A 21,197-nucleotide genomic window follows, 5' to 3' on the forward strand; every position below is an offset into this window, starting at 1 on the left:
TATTCATGTATAAAAGCCACTGCTGCTGGACTTGCTGTCAGCCTGCAGCGTGAGGGGACAGAGTCCTCCCAGCCTCAAGTGCTTGGGATAACTGAAGTCTGAAAAAATTTCATAGGCAGCTAAAATACTGATTTATATGTAGGGAATATACTGAATTACCACAGATCGCACAGAAAGGGGCACTAGAACAACATTTGTGTATTTTGCTGTTGAACTTTTAGCTTAGCATTTGATGAAAGGCCATCTAGTTTTAACCTAGATAAGTTGGAAAGATTATTCACCTGATGTCTTCTCTGGAAGACTGCAGCCCTGGTGCTAATAAGGGAATTTAATTAGATGGACAAGCCTTGACAGCAATCCATTTCCAATGTACTTAGTATTGAAATAGGCCTGGGTGTTCCAGGATTTGTAGAAGAAATCCACTACTCAAGTTAACGTGGAAAAATATCTGAAAGTTTTGACTAACCAAGATGTAAGCTCTTGTTTTTCTGACTGCGTTTGTGTCATACATCACATTACAAACGATTGCACCGACAGACAAAACCCCTGTTCCAAATGCATATGCTATAAAATTTGAGCAGAATTGATTTTGCCCTCTGCATTAGTAAATCTCACTAATTCCCTGGAAATCAGCCGAGGACAACAGCCCATTCAGTGCTTCCAAGCAGGACCCTAACTGTTCCACCTTCCTCCAGCAGCACCCAAAACCCCAGGATGGAGGAACGCCGCTGAGCACGAGGGCACGGCACGAACTCTTCAGTGTGTACCAGACAAAGACACGCACACAAAACACACAGAATGGGGGAAAAAAATGTACAAAACCAGTACTTTCTAAAATTGTAGAGGGAACCAGCCTGCCAGCAGCTGATGGAACACTTGAGATAAAGTAGCATAATCAATAACAGTGTTGCACCTTTAAAAACAGCGAGTACAACGTGATCAATTCATATCTCGGGGAAGTAGCGCAATAAAAATCTGCGACTACAATGAGCTAATTTAATGATACTTTATCAAGCACTCACATTTCCAACTACTGTTGTTCACAGCAGAGTGAAGCCTGTGTAAAAATATGTCACAAGTCAATATGGCATTCTACTGAAGAGAAAAGACCCACATCATTAAAATCTTAAGTAAGCTTCCATTGAATAAAATACATGAAATTAGCTCCTGCAAAAGAATTTAATTAGGCAACGCACGCAGGTTAAACTCACAATCTGCCATTGTGGTCTTTTAAGCCACTCGTTTTCTTAGAGCTTTGCCACAAGAAGGGTATTTTTTTATTGTTATTATTTTTATAATATGGTTAGAAACCACGGTTGCTTTATGAAAAGGACAAAGTATCCCTTGCAAACAGCAAGGCACATTTCCATTGCTGCTGTATAGAGAGCACTGCCTTGTTAAGGCAATTTCAATCATTTTACGCATCTTCATTAAGTCAGAGATACGGTTCAGCTTTTCACAGAGAAAAACCTCAACAGCTGCAGAGAAAAGGAGGGACAACAGATTCTTAAACAGAAAAGAGAAATTACCAGTTATCTCGCTTGAAATGAAACCTCTGGGAAGCCCCATCTGCAGTCTCAGTCATTACAAATCACAATAATTACGTGAGCTCTCAGCCCATATATAAAATTTCAATACCTATGAAGAGCTGCAATACTGCAACGTCCACAACACAGGAACATTGCCAGCTCATTTTGTGAGGCTTCAGGCTACTTGTAACACCGAGAGAAGATGAATCAATAAAATGTTATCAGTAAAACAGTTTGATTCCTGCACAGTTAAGCGCACGGCCACTTCTATATTTCAATCCCCTCAGGTCAATATAATTTTACACAGTTACCCAATTCTCAGCAGTGAAATGATACTGTAGATGTTTCAGATATTCTAAAGCGCTTCTTTCTATATCGGGGAAAAAAAAAAAAAAAAAAAAAAAAAAAAAAAAGGACAAAGAAAAAGAAAAAGAGGGAACCCACCAACACGTGTTTCCTATCTAGTTCAAAGTTTCATCTTTAGGTCAGTCTTAAAGACAACTCTTTACCCCAGAACCAGCAAAGTCCCTCTCAACACTTCACTCAGCCAAATCCTGGGTGTCCCATTCACCCAGTGCTCAAATAGGCATTAAGAAAGAAGAACAAGTCAAATCTGGATTTGGCCTTTCATTTGAAATAAATCTGAGACATGAAATAAGATGTAATCTCTGCCTACTCACAAAAATCAAGCCCGTTTAAGCAAATTGAACTCTTCCTCAATAAATTCTGCTGGGTTACTCACCACAAGGGCTGAAGAAACTGTAAACACTGCTGACAAAGACTAACTGCACACTTAATACAACATTTTGCCTCATATCCACATAATTCTTCATGCATATTCTTAATTTCCAGCTTCCCACCTGGGTATGCAATAAAATAATGCCTCAGGTTAATCACAGACCTCCAGAGAGTGGCATTTTTTGCATAAATAGGAGCAACAAGTATGCTTCCAAGCCCAAGGAAGAAATAATCATCTCTAATAGACTACAATGCTCCAGAGACAGGGAATATTCACATGGATGCTCTTTTTAGATACAAGTTCACCTTCCTTGACTTAATTTGACAACACCCTAATGAAATGGTATAAACTTATTATTGGACCAGCCATGGGCACTGTGAAGTGAAAGGCATCTGATTTCAGCAAGACAGGATTGTAGTCCCAAAGAGGCAAAAATATCTCCATTTTATTTCATTTCACTTCCAATTGCATCTCATTCATTTGCTTCTTTAACTCCTGCACAGGCAACAGACAAAAGTGCCCTCAAAAGGAAAAACTACTTCTTGGTTTTTTTTATTGTACTACAAGACTGTTTACTCCTGTATTCAGTTCTCAGGAAAAGTAACGAGCATTTTAATAGATAGAAAATCCATAAAGCACCATCTACTCTCCTGCCATAGCTCTTTTAAAAGGTTTAGTTATCTTCAATACTTAAAGGATGCTGGAAATATCTGAAGGGCACAGTCCTTGGGTTTATATGGTGCGATTCCCTTGCCACATACATCTGCTTGGGAAATTACATGAATTTCCCAAATTCTGGCACTAAATTTTTTACTGGTTTAAAAATTAGCAGAAAAGGCCCAACTGCTAAGAAATAAAGAACATAAATTTATGGAAAGACAAAGCTGCACTAAACCATTAATTTTTATATTGTGTTATATCACCAAAACTGTTCTCATTACTTTTTTCTGAACATGTTTCATAATTGCAAATTCTCAGACAGTAAAACTTAAGTGATCTCCATACTCTGCTTTCCTCCTAAATAATGAACCAACCACCACACAGGAGGAAGAAACCTGCCTATTTCACTGGAAGAACTGAGTTCATGAAAATCCAACTGCATCAATCCTTCTTTTATTATTCTTTCAAACTTCCCAAATCAAATAACTTTCTTGAGCTTGGTTAGAGCCTTCTGAATAGAAATTCCACTGGGGAAAGAGGTTTTAGATTAACAGCACAATACATTCAGAAATCAATAGATAAACCCTCTGCACAGCAGCACTACCAGAGTCCATGAGACTGAACCAGGGCTCAGAAAATTGAACAAACCACTCAGAAACACATTTCCTAATCTGCCCCCTTTTGTTTTGGCACTGGAAGCAGCAACACGAATTTTTTCTCTGTATCACACCCAGGGAATTATTGCCTGATGTTCTGATTCAATAACACAAAGATGAACATACTTTTACAATTAAAAAGTATTAGAACTAGAAGGTTTTGTTTGGTGGTGCTTTTCATTTTTAAACTACAGAGATAAAGCTGAAAGGCCATAACACAACTCAAAGATAACCATAAGTGTGGGGTGCCAGTTCTGATATAATGCAAGCCCCTTAAAGTGAGAAAACAATGTGATGAGACAGTCAGGGGAGGGAGAGGGGATGGAATGAAACTTCTAAACTTCCTGTGAAAATTCTTTAGGCCTGGTCTCAAATTCACTCCAACACCTGACTTGGACAGGACCAGCTTCGATTGTTCCCTATGCAGGAAGCAGGATGGCTTTTACTTTTTGATCTGTTTGACCTTTTCTCCCCTCATTAACAGTTGTTTTCTCCATTTGCCAGAGTCCCTTTGGATGGATCAGGAGGATTGAAGGGGAAAGTGTAAATCTGAGCAACAGCAGCACTTGGCCAAAGAAAGCCGGACCAATTTCGCTGTGAGCTGCAGTCGTGAAGCCCAACTGCAGAGCACAGCAGAGCTGGCTATGCCTTTTAAATACACAAAGCCAGTAGTTGTCAGTGAACAGAAAACATGCTTTTGCCTCTACCCATGTGCCCATTATAGCAGTCACAGACATCCCACTTCTCAGCTCTGTAGGATGCGAACAAGACACAGCTCAACAGCGAGTGCATCCCACCGCTGCACCCCTTGGTTCAATTCCAACCCTGCTCACACCAGACAAGAAATGTACCTATGCTGAGACACAAAGGGAAATGGATGTCCCAAAATTTTGGTAAGCTTGAACAGCTCTAACGGCACAAGCCCCCAGGCTCAGGCAGGACACCTCCCTGTTGTGTTACATTCATTAAATCTTACATTCATTATTTATTATCCTGCAAATTCTATACGGCAAATCTAGAGTAACGTTGCCATGACAAACACACACAGAGGAGTTTTCACACTAAGCTGATCCCCGTGATGCCCCTTCCCTCCATTAACAGAACCCCACTTTATTATATCCCAACAAGACAATCAAAATATTTTCAGCACCGCTGCCGTCAGCCCCACAAAGGGGCCGCCCGCCAAACCCAGAAATCCTTCACAGCGAAGCAGAAGAGCTTTACCCACAGCCAGACCTCTCAGATGCCATGGGCTAGGATACCATGCTATAAGGCTGTAAAACTATGGCCTGTGGCTCCAGTCCAGCCTGCAGAGTAATTTAATCTAACTCACAAAGAAATGAGGAAAATGGCCTCTGCTGTGCTGAATCAGCAGTGCTGGAAGCCGTGCCACCCTCTATCAGCTCGTAAGAGAGTGCTTTGTCCACGGTGCCAACTCTGTGTAGAGCAACTACTGGGCAAAAGAAAGGACCAGCAGGAATATTATGTGCCAGATTTTCAGTAGATGTAAGTCAGGATAGTTCCAGTGACTTAAGGGGTTGCACTGATTTACATCATTTCAGGATTATAAGGATTTACATCCACTGGAAGTTTCACTTCTCTTTTTTTTTTTTTTGTCTTTTAATTAAAAGAATGGTGTAGACTTGGCAGCAGTACGAGCCTTCAACGGACTAAGATTTGGGAAGTATCCTGAAAAAGTTTTGTCAGGCTCAGGGAATGGCAATGAGCCATTTTTAGTTTATAAAGATACAGTGGCTAAATTAAAATTCAGAAGATGCATATAAATTCTGTTCTATACATGAGCAACATACATAAGAATATATTTTCACTCTTTACACTGGAGCTCCCTAAATATAACAATGGCAAAAGAACAGCAATAAATGAAGACTTTGTTCATTCAATCTGGTTATATATCATGAAAAACTATCAGCACAGATGTTATCCCTATTTATGAGTTACAACTAACACCAAAACAAATGCCAAGTATCACTTAATTTTTTTCTCCTAACTGTGAGTGCCAAAAAAATGACTGCCATTGGGATTAGGGAAAGACATACAAGTGGGAAAAACAAGGGGTACTGCTCAGGAGGAAGCCATCCCAAGTGGGCAAATTTTGGTTTGCTCTGATTTCCAAATAAACTCAGAATTAGTACCTTATGCCTCGTGACCTCTGAGCAGCTTCTGTTGCTTTCCTGCTCGCCTCTCAAAGAAAGATCCACAATAACATTTAAAAAAATGTGCCTACTACCCCCTCAGAAAGCTGCACGTATCTCATTTGTTTCCCCCAGATGACCAGGATGGGGAGAGAACAGAAGGAAAGTGAGAATCTGGTGCTTGAGATGCTTTAAAGGGCAACAGATTGATGCTTGGAGACCGAGAGTGAGCAGAACCCACAGGTATGGCCATGGGAAAAACTGCACACAGTTTGCTCTTCGCTGTTTCTGTGGCACAGTGACCCACTCCCAAACCAGCTGAGCCTTCAGAAACACTTAAAAATAGGTTTATAAATAAACAGGACACTGTTATTGGTGCAACTCAGCTCATGTGTTACACAAGAACTTAAAAATAAACCGTTTCAAAAGCCAACTAAGGAAAGAAAAACTTGACCCAAAATGCCTCTCTGCTGAAGAAATGCAGCCTCATTCCATCATATCTTTTCCACCCTTCACCTCTGAACAGGTCAGTGTTAAATCTCCTTCTTCCAATGAGTCCAATTTAAATGTGTTCTTCAAAGGCTTTTGCAATTTTAGGAGTATTAAATTTTATACCTCCTAAGCTATTTATTAGCTGGGGAAGAACTTAATTGACATTCACCAGATATTAACATTTTTGAGCACGTTACTGATTTTCACGTATAACCTTGAGGCTTTTTCTTTACTTTTTGTTGTTGGGTTTGTTGGTTTGTTATCTTTTTTTTTTTCCTTTTTCAGGACAACTCTCCCAAGAACAGGAGGTTTCTCAGTGTGTGGATTCCCTACCAATGTCTCCTGGAGGTGCAGGCAGAGATACTGCAATGAGAGGCTGTTCACAGGGGACACCAATGCAGATGAAGGATCAAGAAATCACTCAGACTTTTAAACTGTTGCAGAAATATTCTCTTTGCTTTAAGGCTCCATAATACTTCTGGCATTGTCCAGCCCCAACATGAACCATGGCCAGCAGTTTTGTGGGGTACCCAGGGCTCCAGGCACTCAACATTCCACATCTCTCCTTCCCACCCACCATTATTTTGATTTTCTTTTTTTTTTTTTTTTCCAGAACAGCCCCACTCCACAGATGTTAAACTCTCCCTTTTACAGCACTGCCAAAGGACACAACTGCTGCATTAACAGAACTTTGCTTTGTCATCATGTCTTCCCAGGCAATGAAACTTGCTGTATTATTGTATAGGTAAAACTGGCTGTGCCACTATTGCTCAGTTCTGCTGCTGTTTAGCAGGATAAAGCCAACATTATGTCTCAATTCACAGTAGAAAGGGAAAATAAAACTTTGTTTTATTGAAAATACTAGGAAAATTCATTCCAGTAAAATGCATCCTCTGCACTGAGCTCTGCCAAAACACCACAGTTAATTCACCACTCACAGAAATTCCCACAGTGTCATGCAGTGGGTATCCAGTGATCAGTGAGAGATTAAACCTCTACTAACATAAACCCAAACATTTCTAACTGCCCCCCGCCCCACATAACCCTTCTGGGTGGGTTTCACAGACACATAGAATTGTTTAGGTTGGAAAAGCCCTCCAAGATCAAGTCCAACCATTCCCCCAGCAGTGCCAAACACCACATCTACACATCTTTGAAATCCCTCTGGGGATGGTGCCTCCACTGCCCTGGGCAGCCTGTGCCAATGTTTAACAACCCTTTCGGTGAAGAAATTTTTCTGCTACCCAACCTAAACCTCCTCTACTTTCTTCTAGTCAGGAGGTATCCAAACCATGCTGTATAATTGGAGTAACCTGCTTGTTAGCAGATACAGCAACCAGCCTTTTAACTCTGAGTTTCTCTTATATCTGAGAATCCAGGCAAACAAAAAAAGAAAAAAGAAAAAAAAAAAAGAAAAAGAAAAATCTTTCAGTAAACTTTGCACAGAGATAATCAATCTGCTATTCAGCTATTTGAACAGGCATCTGGAGTTTAGCGTTCCAGAGCTCACTGAACTCCTCCTGATGAGGGTCTCTTCTTGTAGTTTGAACAGAGCACAGGGAAATCTTTGGGTGCAATCCAAACATTTTTGATAGTTGCAATCCTTGAATATTTCATCACTACAAATCTTGCCTTGACCTATAGTTTCTCCTTCATCCTATCAACCGTACACATATTTTTCTTCATCCTCAAGCTGTCCCTTCTCTCCACAGGCAAAGGAAAAATCCAAACAACATGAAAAATCCTTTTTTTAAAATGCCATTTACTCACATTTCTTTATCCTCTACAGAGGGTCAAAAGGAAGCACTGAATCAAATGAAAAATGTTCTGAAACCCGTGAAAAGATAAATAAATGGAAGTATAATTTCCCAAATAATTCAGGCACAAAATAAAAATATTTAAAGCTTCTGCAGATGAGCAAAACAGTTGCCTTTCATGTGTAATTGTGTAAACCTTCTGTTTTCAAGGGAGCTAAGCAACCAGCCAGCAACAATTAGGCTTCTAAAAGACAAGTAGCAAGGTACACAGGACCTGAAACCATGACTTTTTCTGACTCCCCGGGGAAGCACTTTCACTAGGAGCAAAATACTGGGAATCCTCTAGCCCTACTCTTTTTCCCCCTAAACTGAGATGCTCCAGAATGAGATCTTATCAGCAGAGGGATTCTCTTCCCCCAGCACAGGGAGCAGCAGGCATTTGGCTTTCTTCAGTTACCAAAAACACACAGGCGTGGTGGGCAAAATCGAAGACATATTAACCAGTAAAATAATTTAAGTGTGGGCTTGGCCTCCTAAAAAGCTCTGTGAATAATACCAACCTGATAAAAACACTGCAAAACCAAGCTGGTTTGGGTAGGGCAAACACCTTGCTTTCCACACTTCACAAGAAGAGATGGCCCCCAGGATGGGAACTGGGACAAGGCAAAAGTCAAAATCCTCAGCCATCAGGACAGTAGAAATAGGCTAAACCAGAGAGTCCCTACTCCACATACAGGTACAACACTCCACTTACTATTTTAGCTTTCATTTAATCCCGTTCTTTCACTCATGGTGAGATTAGTAACAGCTCTGTCAATAAAAATGTCTTCTACTGAGCACACCTCCAGCATCTTGAGGGAAGCCAGCCAGCAAATCTTGTCCTGTAGCCTGGACAGACCTCTGGTCTTGGGCATTTAAACAATCCAACTGAACAGAGAATTCCAGCAGTCCCTGTCCCAGGCTTTTAATCTGGGTTGCTTCTAGATGGCAAAAATTCAAAGATCTCAATGTTTGTAATTCTCATAAAAGTCAGAAGAGTACTGACAAACGAAGACATTTGGAACTGTGTTCCTACAGATCCCAGATACACAACATCGAGACATAAAATGCTCAGCTTACAAGCCCCCATTTAAATTTGGGTTCTCGAAATAACTACTCCACCCAGAGCATTTTTGGATGGCTCACGGTCAGAGCAGAAGGCTCCATCACATGGGTTCTGCCACAGCCTGTTTTGAACTGGGTTTGTTCAATGTGTTTATTAACAGAGCAGATAAAGGAATGCAGCATATGCTTGTTACATCTGCAAGCCATACGCAAGCAGGACGCAACTGCAACAACGTCGGAGGTCAAGATTCGAAGTCAAAACCATCCTAACAAGTCAGAGAAGCCTGATTGGAAAAAAAAAAAAAAAAGTCTAATTCAATAGAAGAAGAGCAAGGTAACATCATTCAGCAGGATTAATCAACTATACATATAGAAAATGACTGGGTAGGTAGCAGTTCATCAAAAAACGATGTGGGAGGTTATACTGGATCACAAGCTGAACATGAGTCAACAGTGTCATACTGTTAAGAAAAAAAGCAATCATCACATTAGATAAATCAACTGGAGTATTGCCTGCAAAACAGGCTAAGTAATGCTCAGTGTCTGCTCAGCACTGTGAGCCCTGGCTGGCACCACCACAGCGATGTGGAGCATCAAGTGAGTAACGAAGGTAAGGGCTCAGAGGAGCGAGCCAAGCATGACACATGAAAGGGAACAAATGAGGGGTTCAGCCTACAGAAGGCAAAAAAAAATATTTTCAAGAGTGTTGGGGGGAGAGGGGAAAACAAAAAGAATTCAGCAATTGTTTTCTGTGTCTGTGACAAATAGCAACAGGTTTAAATTGCATCGAGAGAGCTTCAGCTTAACCACAGAGGAAGGGAAGGGAAGCAATATCATATATTGGCTTTGGTCCCTACGAATGGATCTTCAGGACAACACCGGGGACAAACCTATTACAAAGGAGCTGCTTGTGCCCTGAGGAGGGAGAGCATCAGACACTCTCCTGAGCTCCTCCAGCCCTGCTTCTCTAGGAGGCTGTGACCAACACACAGGGCCAGGTAATATCACCAACAGCTCTCGGTGACATCAGCCAGACTCACTGGAAGGAGCTGCATGGCCAGAGGCACCTACAGGGCAGGTATCAAACACTCAGGGTTGATTTTTACAGTTAATCTGTTCACCCCCACTGGCTATATCAGGAACAAACAGTTTACCGAATTTGATGCTTTAAACTAGTCCTGATTTGCATTTCATCAGCTGTAGCAATTTATTTTCCAACATTTTTCCAAGCTTGTTTCTTGATGCTTTTCCTTTCTATACCAGTAATTCTAATATGCTTTTCCTGCTACATGGTGAAATAAGAGAAATTTCATTGACCTGCCTTTTATGATTCTCTAGACATGAACTGTCTAGAGCATAAGCTGATCCATAGCTTTGTGTGGAACAATTTTTGAAACCTTGACTATTTATCTTTGTATAATATTCATAATTAGCAATTATAAAGACAATTTCATTTAAAAAGAATTGAAATTACTACTAGACAAACTCAGTGTAACAAAATTTTAGACTAGGAGCGATTTTTGTGAGTAACCTATGAACTGCTAGAGAATTGTGATTTATAATAGGAACAGTAATAGCCTTTAATGACTGCAGTGCTTCTGGGTATCGATGAAACAGCCTGGCTCATTTCAAAGCAGAAAGGGCATCTATTTTGTTTTTTTCCTCCTTCATGGGTGGCCCATACATATCTTCAGGGTCCTTGGAGGAGCTTCCAACATCCCCACAGTGTGTTCCACGCAGTGGCTGCTATTTCCATGCTAATGTTAATAGGCTGTAGCTTATGTGACCCCTCCAAGCAGCAGCTCCTGCACAGCATAACGAGCAGAGAGCTGAGTTACTGCCACCAGCTCTCTATTACAAAACCCTGGCAAGTGGCGAGGAACAGTGGCAGGAAAGTAAAAAAATAATTAAAATTTCGTATTGGAAGGGAGCAGAAAGCAGGAATCTGCAGAGGCTGGCAGAGGGAGATGCTGGAGCCTGGGGTCACAAGGCATGGGGCAGCAAGCGTGGCTGAACGTCGCTGCTTCCAATGACAGTGCAGCCCATATGCCAGAACATTTGCCACTGCTCTCTCCCTCTGTGCAACTGCAATTCAAAATTAATATAGAAATTAGGGGTAATGAATATAAGCAAGAAAAATCGTAAGCCTGTGGCAAAAAAGAAATCTTGTTCAACCCAACTGTTTTTCATATTGCAGCAAACTTGCTTGAAAAACGTTCTCCTGAAAGGAGCGAAGGAGCCACTTCTAATGACAAATATTTTGGGAAAATGGGAACTCTGTATGTTCTCCTTTATTCTACTAAAAATAAAGAGGAAACCAAAAGCTTTTTCAATTTAAGTGTAACATTTCCTTATGCCAGGAGACAAACTATGCCTAGGTTAAGTCTGGACATTAATGGAAGCAAACAGCAGAGTGCTGGTCCCTGGTGTTTCAATTATTCTCTCTTTAGAGGTTACGCTTCCAAGAAATTAGAGAAACACAATTTCCCAGTAAGGATCGTGTTTTGCAGGGTGTTGCAATGTTTTTATTTAAAGCTGTGGGATTTGTGCTTGCAGAAAAGCTCAGTTCATCACTCTGCCTTCTCTTCTATTCACCTGCAAAGTGTTCCACAGGCTCAGAGCACAGAGGAGGCTGGACAGGCTCCTCTGTAGAGGTGGCCAGCACAGGGTCAGCCAGAGCAGGCTCCAGGACCATGTCCACTTGGGTTCAAGTATCTCCAAGGATGGAGACTTCATGACATCTCTGAGCTACCTCTTCCAGTGTCGACAACCCTCACACTGGGAGTTTCTTCCCACGTTTAAGTGCAAAGTCCTGCATATCTGTTTCTTTCTCTGTGCCCTACTGACAAGAACCTGGCTCTATCATCTTGACACACTCTCCCAAGGTATTTATAAACAATGATAAAGTCTCCCCCTGAGACTTCTCCTCTCCAGGCTAAACAATCTCAGGGCTCTCAGCCTGTCCTTTCAGAAATACTAATAAATAAACACTAAATCAAAATATCAGAAACAATATATCACAGCATACTGAACAGCAAGAAAACCCTCCAATGGCAGGGCTGGCCAAGGACACTTCTGGGTTTTACCTGGAAAAGCAACACTGGGGGGCTCATTCAGGCATCAAAAGAAAAATTGAATGTGAAGCCAAACCCTCTCCAAAACCTTTGGCTAGTGCACAAAGGGTTTACATACACAAAACCAAATACAGATGGAGTCCATCAAGCCAGCAGAGACTCCTCCTGCAGTGCTCCACATCAGGATCCTGCAGAAATCTGTCTCTAATCACTGCCACAGGTTCATCTCAAAGCTTTTGTCAAACCATTCAGAGGTGGAGTTCCCAGAGGCAAATACTGGTCTTTGTTTTTCAAACACCACTTTCTGGCCTTAGTTCTTACTGTTTCCATTTGCCTAAAAAGTCAGTTTGATACAGCAACAGCACCAATTCTGAATTTACCAGTAACCTCAAATCAAACAGCAACTCCCTTCTTTCCCTACGTTACTCAAATTCGTTCCATGAAAAAAAATATTAAGAAGCAGATTTCTAATGAAATCCTATCCTCTGTAGTTTTAATCTCTTCTTGCCCTTCAAATAAGACTTTTAAGTATTATCTTTATTGCTAAAATATTCTATGAGCTGTGCACATGGCCCATGCTGCTGTCGAACCAAGTACTTCCCCAGCTTGAGTTTGCAATGAAATAAACCACCTCTAAAAAAACATTACACTCATTTCCAGGGTAGAAATTAAGGCAGAAGGAGGCCTGCACATAAATATCAATGAAATTAGGCAATGAGAACTGGCATTAGGTCAATGAAAATTAAGCAAGAAAATATTTCACTGCTAGAATAAATAAGTTTCAATTGCCACATGCAAAAACCGTAATTTCCAGAATGCTTTCAGCATCTGCTCTGCAAGATCAGAGCTCATGAGCTCTGTCAGCGACAGTCAGTTCCTGTACAAAGAACTGCCTTTAAAATTAACATTTTATAACCTTAAAAGACCCAACATTATCAGTTTGGAGTTCAAAACAACAGGTATTTCACAATAAATAACAAATTGATACTGTTCCAGACATGGCTTATTTCCTAAAAGCCTAAGCATAAATAAAGAAATTAATAAATTATTCAACAGAAATTGTTGTTTCATTTTCTTCCTTAATACATATTTAGAGTGCCTAATTTGAAGCAGTGCAGTTCTTTACCAGACAAATCCCTGAAAATAGAGAGAAGCTTCAAGCCTGTTGTTGGAGAAGCAGATTTATTCTGATAAAAATCAGTTAACTCCCCAGAATGCAGAAAAAAGTAATTTTACTTGGGTTTGAGGAATTTGGTTCAAAGCTCTGAACTAGAAAGCAATATATACAGTTATTAAACAGTGTAAGGGGATTAACTCTACTGAGTGTTATTGACTACTCCAGTCTCATTAAGTGCAATTTTATTTAGATAAAAACGTCATCTTAAGCATCATTTTTGTGTCAGAACTTAGATCTGAAGAACAACATTAAAAATAAATAGGCATCAGCAGTTCCCCGATCTGCAGCAGCTCTTTCTGGGGCCTCCCCTGGAACTCATGACTGAAATTATGGTTTTGATTTGCAACTTGCCCATCACAAGAAACTGCTTTTAAAAGAAGTTGTCCTGCAGAATATGAGAAGTGTTTTTTTTTGAGAGGCAGCTCCACTGGAGCATGTACAGGCTTAACACAGAAAGCTGATGTCTGTCTGCCTCTTTTCCCTCCAAGAAAGGCATGAAGAAAGGTTAGGGAAAGAGTTCTGCATTCCCGGTGGACTTTCTCCTACTTTCAGATTTTATTAGGGAACTGTGAAGCTAATTACGTGTACGATAACTTCAATAACTGCTTTTCATGCAGAATCACAGAGCAGAAAATAATGAAAACATGAATGGAAAAGCCTCTCTGCTTTTTCAACTCAGAGCAGCTTGGAGAAGGCCCTGGCTATTTCAGGTTGCAGCAGAGGAACAGAAACCCTCGAGAGGTGCTCAAAAGCCCCACCAAACAGCAGAACAAAGCCCAGCATTCCCCATGGTCTTCCCTTTCCAGAAACACCTGTAAAACACACCAAGGGGCACTGAGAAGACATAAGCATGACCAGGGGCAGAAGAGGCCACACACCCTTCAGGGGCAGAGCTTGACCTGCAGAACACTGTGGGAACCAAGGTCCTACCAAAATGAACAGCAAATGGGTACTTGTGTATTTTTTGGACTCTAAACCAAGGAAAAGCGGGAAGCCTACACTATCTACTGTATCCCATGAAGATTGGGGATGCTGGGGTTCTTTGGTCTCTCTGTTTTATTCTTTCAAAACAGTATTCACAGCCTTCCTAAGCTTTAACATTGGATAGGAAGAGGGCTCAATAAGCTGGAGGTTTTGGAAGCTCAGTGGGAGAACAAAAAAGCTTTCAACCAAGAAGAACATCCTACCTTTAAAAAACTTAAAAGAGACAGCCTCCATACTGAATCTTTATTAAAAAACAGATATTTCAGTAAAGCTCCTATGCATTTTATTCGTTTCTAACACCAAATAAGACTAGTAAAAATTCTAGTATGGAAGCAATTACATTTTTATACATTTGCATGAGCTTGGCTACCTTTGGTTTCATACACTTGCTTAAAGCAGAACATGCTGGCAGAGTTTATTCATCTTCCCCTATGAAAATAAACTGTGCTTCCACACACTTTTACCCAAACGTAGCTGCCTACATAAGTGAAGTTATCCTGCTACAGCACTACAGGCACTGCTTGGGGTGGGCAACAGAAACATGAATCACTGCAGAGGAAGAGATGTACAGAGAAACCAAAGAGGGGCTGCACATCCCAGCTGCTTGTGCTGTCTCCTGGTGGTAGGTAAAGCTGTGAGCTCTTTGCTTTAGGTGTATCTGAGAGGTGATGTGCTGTACTGTGATGCTACTGCACTGGAGGAATAATGCATTTAACACCTTGATGCCATCCCACCCCCTCCCAGTTGCCACAGCCTCCCAGCACGCCAGCAAAACCTGGGCTTCTCATTTGGGAAAAAAAAAAAAAGAAAAAAAGGAAAAGGGCATAAACTCCCAAGAGTATCAGTCCCCCTGGATCACGTTGCACACCACTTTTAGCATCCCACTCCGTATTCTCTCTTTCCCCAAGAGGCCACTAGACATCATCACTCCCCTGCACCCGAGTTCACACTCAGGGATCAGATCCCTGGGGTCACTGCTGAACTGCCTTTGGTGCAGCACTGCATGTCGCTGCTCCCCACCCCTCAGGACCAATGTTCTCACCATGTTAAGTTCACATTAATAATTAACAAAGAGAAAAAGATACCCGTGCTGCAATCGTCCTCTGCCATACTGCAGGCTTTGAGATTTTCCCCTTAGGCTAAAGAAGAAGATAGTTAACAAACCTATTTTAAACATTATCGTGCATCAGTGATCAAGGCTAAGTTTATTATCCTGCAAACAAACACAAAGAGAAAAGAAATATAAGAGATTACACCCCAGTAACTTCCATTAAGAGATGCGGGGGCATTTCTAAGGAAGGCACTGGCTCCACAAATCACCTCAGTTAACACCCCATCATCAGGCCACAGGCCTGGCAGTGATGTGCAATATGTGGTATTTGTGGCACTGCTGGGGAAAACTATTTTAAGTCTAATTAACATGGAATTTTTAGAATGCAGATGCTTTTCATTTATACATAAAACAAAATGCCGTGACATTTCTCCCATCCATTTATCATAAACAAGTTAATTACTGTGTAACAAATAGCTCCTGCTAGAATCTGTATGTTTTGAGCATGTTAGAGAGCTGACTCAGGCAAATAAGATGAACCACAAAGTAGTAGCTAATAGCTTACGGCATACTTATAATAAAACAATGACTCTGTAAAAGCTCTTGTTGTCAAATTAAAGCTAAGCTATTTCCATTGGAATAAGCCAATTATAAGCAGTCATTATCTATTTAACTTGATTCAAACCTAGAATACTATAAACACTTTCATTTTGATACGTTCAGAACACTGCATACATTTCAGAGCTGGATTTTGCAAAGCTTAAAAAGGAGATGTTGGGTTTATTGCCACGCAGCTTATCCTGATCCATGCAACATCCAAACTTCCCTGGCTGGTGGAAGTTCATCACTGTGCTGAGCTCTACATACTCCCTGGTTTCTGATGAACAAGCCTTCAGGCAGTATAAACTGTCCCACATCTCCTTCCTCAGGACAAAGTGAGGATTATGCACCATAAAGACTTTACATTTGCTCACTGAAATCCCCCAAGAGCCATCTGAAATACATATACACTTTCCCCCTCCCTCCCAAATTCCATGAAAGCACTGACAGGTGAATTCCTGCCTCCTTTTTTTTTTTTTTTTTTCCAGGCAAACAGTCCCATTTGGCCTGAAGATGAATTACTGAATGCTGATGAATAAGATGGTGGTAGCTGGCAGCAAAGCTTTGCGTGGTAAGATGGTGTGAAACAGTACATATGTCAATCTATCAAACACGATAATGTAAGCAATCTGAACCCATTTTTGGTCTGAACTATTGTACAATACTTCACCCAGATGGAAGAAAGAGATAAACATTTTATGCTTCAGACACATCAAGTGTTAGGAAGTAAAATTAAACCTAAACTGGAAAACTACCAATTTTACATTCTAGAGTATATATATAAAAAACAACACATGCATGAAGAAGAATCTTCTTGCCCATTATTGTATAAATTAATTAGATATATTTGCTTCGTATGATAAACAACAGCATGTATTTGACTGTAGATTAAAAGGTGTAAAGATGATAGTTTACTTATTAGCAAACACAGCATTTGCACTTTTTTCTTCCTCCCTGGGTTGACAAAATGCTTACAAATCATGGAACTGGTGACAATGTTATCAGGTCATGAATCTTACAAGTGGGGCATGGATACATAATGTCCACAGGGTGAGTTCAGCCTTAAATCAGAGGCAGTTTTGCCATGACTAATGTAAAACTACAACTGGTCCCTAAAGGATAATATTCAATGGAAATATATTTTCATTCAAATCAACTTGACAGCCTATGTAAATATTATTTTTTCATATTTAAAAATTACCATTTAAAACTGAAGTGAAATGACAGCCACAGTGCTGTCTTGAAAGTCACTACCAGCTAATGCCTCTAAAGAGACCTTCTGCTCCATCCCTGTTGTCCACCTCCATAAACACACAGCACAATTTATCAAGCACTAAACTGCAAAAAAACACTCTTCTGAGCAAATATATTTATGATATTTCTGTCTACAGTACTTGGAGAACATTTTTTATCAAATAATTTCCAAAGCTAAAAAAGCATGAAATCTACTCAGTTTCCAGACTGACCTGTAAAACCAGTGTAAATCTTTGGGAAAAAATTGCTATTATGTGTGTAAACAATTGGTATTTGGTCTCTTCAATGTTGCTGTATTCCTGGGATTGTCTATGTCAGTTCCTTATTTGGTTACCTTTCAAACTAACAACAAACTCCCCAATGCCTACTAACTGATGCCAGGCCAGGCAAGAGAATTCCTAAACAGCAACAACTGGGCCCAGAAACAAAACGAATTGCCAGCTCATGTAGAGCAAAAATGTCCAGTCCTGGATTCTGCTGAAGCCAGAGAGAACACTGACAACTCTCCCTCTTTTCTGAGAAAAATCAAAGTAACAGAGCAGGTGTTTGCTCTGGAGGAAGACAGAAATCCCAGCTTTCTGGCAGAGAGATGCATGTGAGTAACTGTACTCACAGGAGAAAGCAGCAAAAGGTTTATAAACCCTTGAGTAGAGCATCGTTCTGATGTGCTCCCCAACTTCCTGGGGGTGCTTGGGGGGGGTGGGTTTTGATCTTCAAAAATTCTTTTGGAGTCAACCAGTATTTTTCTGTGTCATGCAAATATAAAGTTTAATTATTTTTAACTTGAAAGGGAGACAAATCAATACCCGGCATAATCTATTGTTATTTGGATTATGAAGACGTCTCAGAGTTTACAATCACAAAACTGGTTATAATCCCGCAATTACTACAAAGCTAATTGGTAGTTTCTTTTTGCCTATGTTTTCATGTTGTCAGTGGGGCAGTAATGAAAATGAATGCCACATTTGTGAACAGAATGTCTGTAGGCTTGTTTACCACATTTCCAACAACAACGTCTGCTTTATCATGCATTTCAAAGCAGGGATAATTTAGGGATCTTTGAATTTCATACATAAAAATACTTTCTAAAATATCCAGTGTAGAGCTCCTTCAGACAGGGTGGGAGTGGGAGACTTAAGAGTGAAGTGATGACCTCGCATACTACAGCAAACAATCCACCTGGAGCAGACAGCACACGGACTTCCAGTGATTCATCTGTATTCAAAACTGTGCTCAGGTAAACCACTTAGTGTTTCATCCTCCTACAAACATAATTCTGCAGACAATTTCACCATCAAAACCAGCATCTTTAAGCCTCCTTTCACCTCCTGAAAATACAGTTATTGCAGAAGCTATTAAGCTTTTTATTCCACTTACCTTTGAGTAACTTCTGCCCTTCCATGATGTTCTGGGAGACGAAGGCTGTGTAGTCGTGCTCTGAGAAGCCAGGTTTGCATGTGGGTCTAACTGTAAGATCCCCATTGTGTGCCTGCAAAAAACAAGGAAAATGCACACCATGACTTTTGTCATTTGAGAAAACAATTTGTTACCCAGTGATGAGGTGCTTCAGCCACGGGCAAACCTGCACAGTAAGGCAGTCTGCAAGTAGAAGCTGCTGGTGTTAGAGTGTCTATCTGTTGGAGTGGATCCATACTGTAGCTGCAAAAATAAAATGGGCCAGCAAGTAGTTGCCTGACTACAAGAGAGCATTGTTTGTAGGAAGGCTGGGATACTGGGCACTGTCAGAAGAGGGGAGGAAACAAAGAGCAGCAATTCATCAGGGCGAGCTGTGCTCGCACTGGAGACGCGGAAAGGCCTGATGTTGCAACATCCAAATCACTGAGGTTTGCTATTGAGAAACTGGGCAAACCACAGGACAGAAGGGGGAGAAACAGCCAGCTCACAGCAGGCTCAGGAACCTGAGACCAGGTAGAGACACCCTTCCTTCCCCTTCACCCTGCACCAGCCTCCAAGGCTCTGCCTGTTGCTGCCTCTGGGCCCCTCCAGGCTCCGCACTTGCCCCAGCAGTGGGAAAGGATGGAGGGGATCTCGATCAAAAACGTAACAATGCACAGTCTCATACACAGCGTGCCAGGATCCAGGGAGAAGCATCCAGCTAAACACTCAGCTGCAACTTTGGACTGCACAGAGGGGATCCAGCCCCTGTCACAGGGACAAAGTAGTTCAGTCACAACAGTCCAGGCTCCTTGGGATTCCCTGGCAAGGAAGGTCCCAGACCCCAACTCCAAGGAACTCGCTGACAGCACACAAGCCACTGATTTATGCCTAACGAGTGCCAGGTGATTTACGCACAAACAAGTGCTGGTGGCAGGGGATTTCTAACGCGCCCGGGCTGTCGGCAGAGCCAGCCAGAGCATCGCTTAGCGATGCCGGCTGCACCTCCGACGCCTCCAGTCCCAGCCGCGCAGGCTGAAGCCTGGGGACCGGGAGAGGCACTTCCCCGGGAAAGTGCAACTCCAGGCGTGCACCTGGCTCCCCTGGGGGAGCATCAGAGCTCCCCTGAGCCCCCCGAAACACTCCCGGACGCAGACGATGCTGCATTAGAGAGAGACAGAAGGGAAGCGGAGCGAAGGGTCCTTTCGGATGAGCTTAGTAAGCAGAACGCAAGCCAACGTACTCGGCTAAAAATCACGCTCGGGAGACGGATGCCAGCTACTGCATGGGAAGCGCAAGGAAGCGGCGGCTCTGTGGACTCTGACCGTCACTGGCAAGATGTTGCCATTAGGAAACATTTCAAAGGGTCTCGCTGAACATAACAGGCTTTGAATATGAAATCACCCCATTATTATAGCGGTGCTCGCTAGACGAGAGCGCACGGGGGCTATTCCTGCGCACCCAGCAGCCTCCCCAGGGCTCGGGACATCCTCACACATTCAACTTGGCACCGGGGATATCGAGGCAGAAAAATAAGCGGCTCTTGTTCCCGCAGCCAGTGCAGCCCGAAACCCAGCAGCCGCCCCGCTCGCTTTGTAACACTGCAGCCACGCGTCCAGGCGCTTGTTGGTGTTCTACAGAAAACCCTTCATTTCAGATGGGGTGGGAATAACACCCTAAAAATCCCAAACTTTTCAGACCATCACCACCCCCTCGCGAATACGGTCCGGGCCCACCCCGGTGGGTTTAGGGGCTTGCAAAGATAAAAGTTCCCGGCTGCTCCGCGGGGCGGGCGGCGGGGAGCGCAGCGCTGCGCGGCCGCGGGGGCTCCGCGGGGCTCGGCGGGCGGAGCGGCTCCGCGCCGGGACGCGCCGCTGCCCGCGAAGTTTCTCTCCGGCGAGGCGCAAGCACGGAGGGCAAGTTGCGCCCGCACCGCGGAGGCAGAGCGTAAAAACGAGATTTTTTTTAAAAAATTAACAATTAAACCCCGCAACGACGACGTTAAAAAGCGGGTGAAACAGAGGAGCGGCGACAGCAGCAGCATCACTCGCCACCCGAAAAGCGAAGTTGCGGCGGGGCGGCGCGGCGGCACCTCCGGGCGGTGCGCGGAGCACCCCCGAGGGAGGGGAACGGGTGATGCTCGCCCCGCTGTGCCCCCCCTCCATCCCCACCCCTTCCCCCGCCGCGGGGCGCCCCACTTACCGCCGCCGAGCCCCAGATGGGAAGGAGGAGCAGCAGCACCAGCAGCAGCCTCGAGCCGGTCCCCATGGCCCCGCCGGGCGGGGGGCGGTGGCCGCGCAGAGCCGGGGCCGGGGGTCTCCGCTGCCGCCCCGCTCGGCTCCGCTCCCGCCGCTCGCTGCCCGCTCCGGGCTGCAGGTGAAGCGCGCGCCGCCGACACGCCCCGCCCCGCCGCGCGCGGGCACGCGCCGCCTTAAAGGGGCAGGCACCGCCCCGCTGAGGGGAGGGGGCCGAGGGAGAGCGTGAGGGAAAATGGGAGTGGACGGTGATGGTTCGGTGTCGCCGCGACCCTCAGAGCCCTGCGGAGCCTCCGCGGGGAGCCTCGCCGGGGCGG

At 43.1% G+C, this 21,197-nt stretch overlaps 1 protein-coding gene across 1 annotated transcript in view; it reads right to left on the reverse strand.

Annotated features, from left to right (window-relative positions):
* CDH4 (cadherin 4) overlaps window positions 1–20,963 on the reverse strand; it is a 416,593-nt gene extending 395,630 nt beyond the window's left edge. The window contains exons 1-2 of the mRNA XM_050313859.1: window positions 20,828–20,963; window positions 18,608–18,719 (exon numbers count right to left, since the gene is read on the reverse strand). Of these exons, the coding sequence (XP_050169816.1) occupies window positions 18,608–18,719; window positions 20,828–20,893 (178 nt within the window). The 5' untranslated portion in view covers window positions 20,894–20,963. The remainder of the gene's footprint in view (window positions 1–18,607; window positions 18,720–20,827) is intronic.
* Between the last annotated feature and the right edge of the window lie 234 nt (window positions 20,964–21,197).

Source organism: Myiozetetes cayanensis, unplaced genomic scaffold (genome assembly GCF_022539395.1).
Source record: "Myiozetetes cayanensis isolate MyiCay16 unplaced genomic scaffold, myiCay2020 scf19, whole genome shotgun sequence".
NCBI lineage: Eukaryota > Metazoa > Chordata > Aves > Passeriformes > Tyrannidae > Myiozetetes > Myiozetetes cayanensis.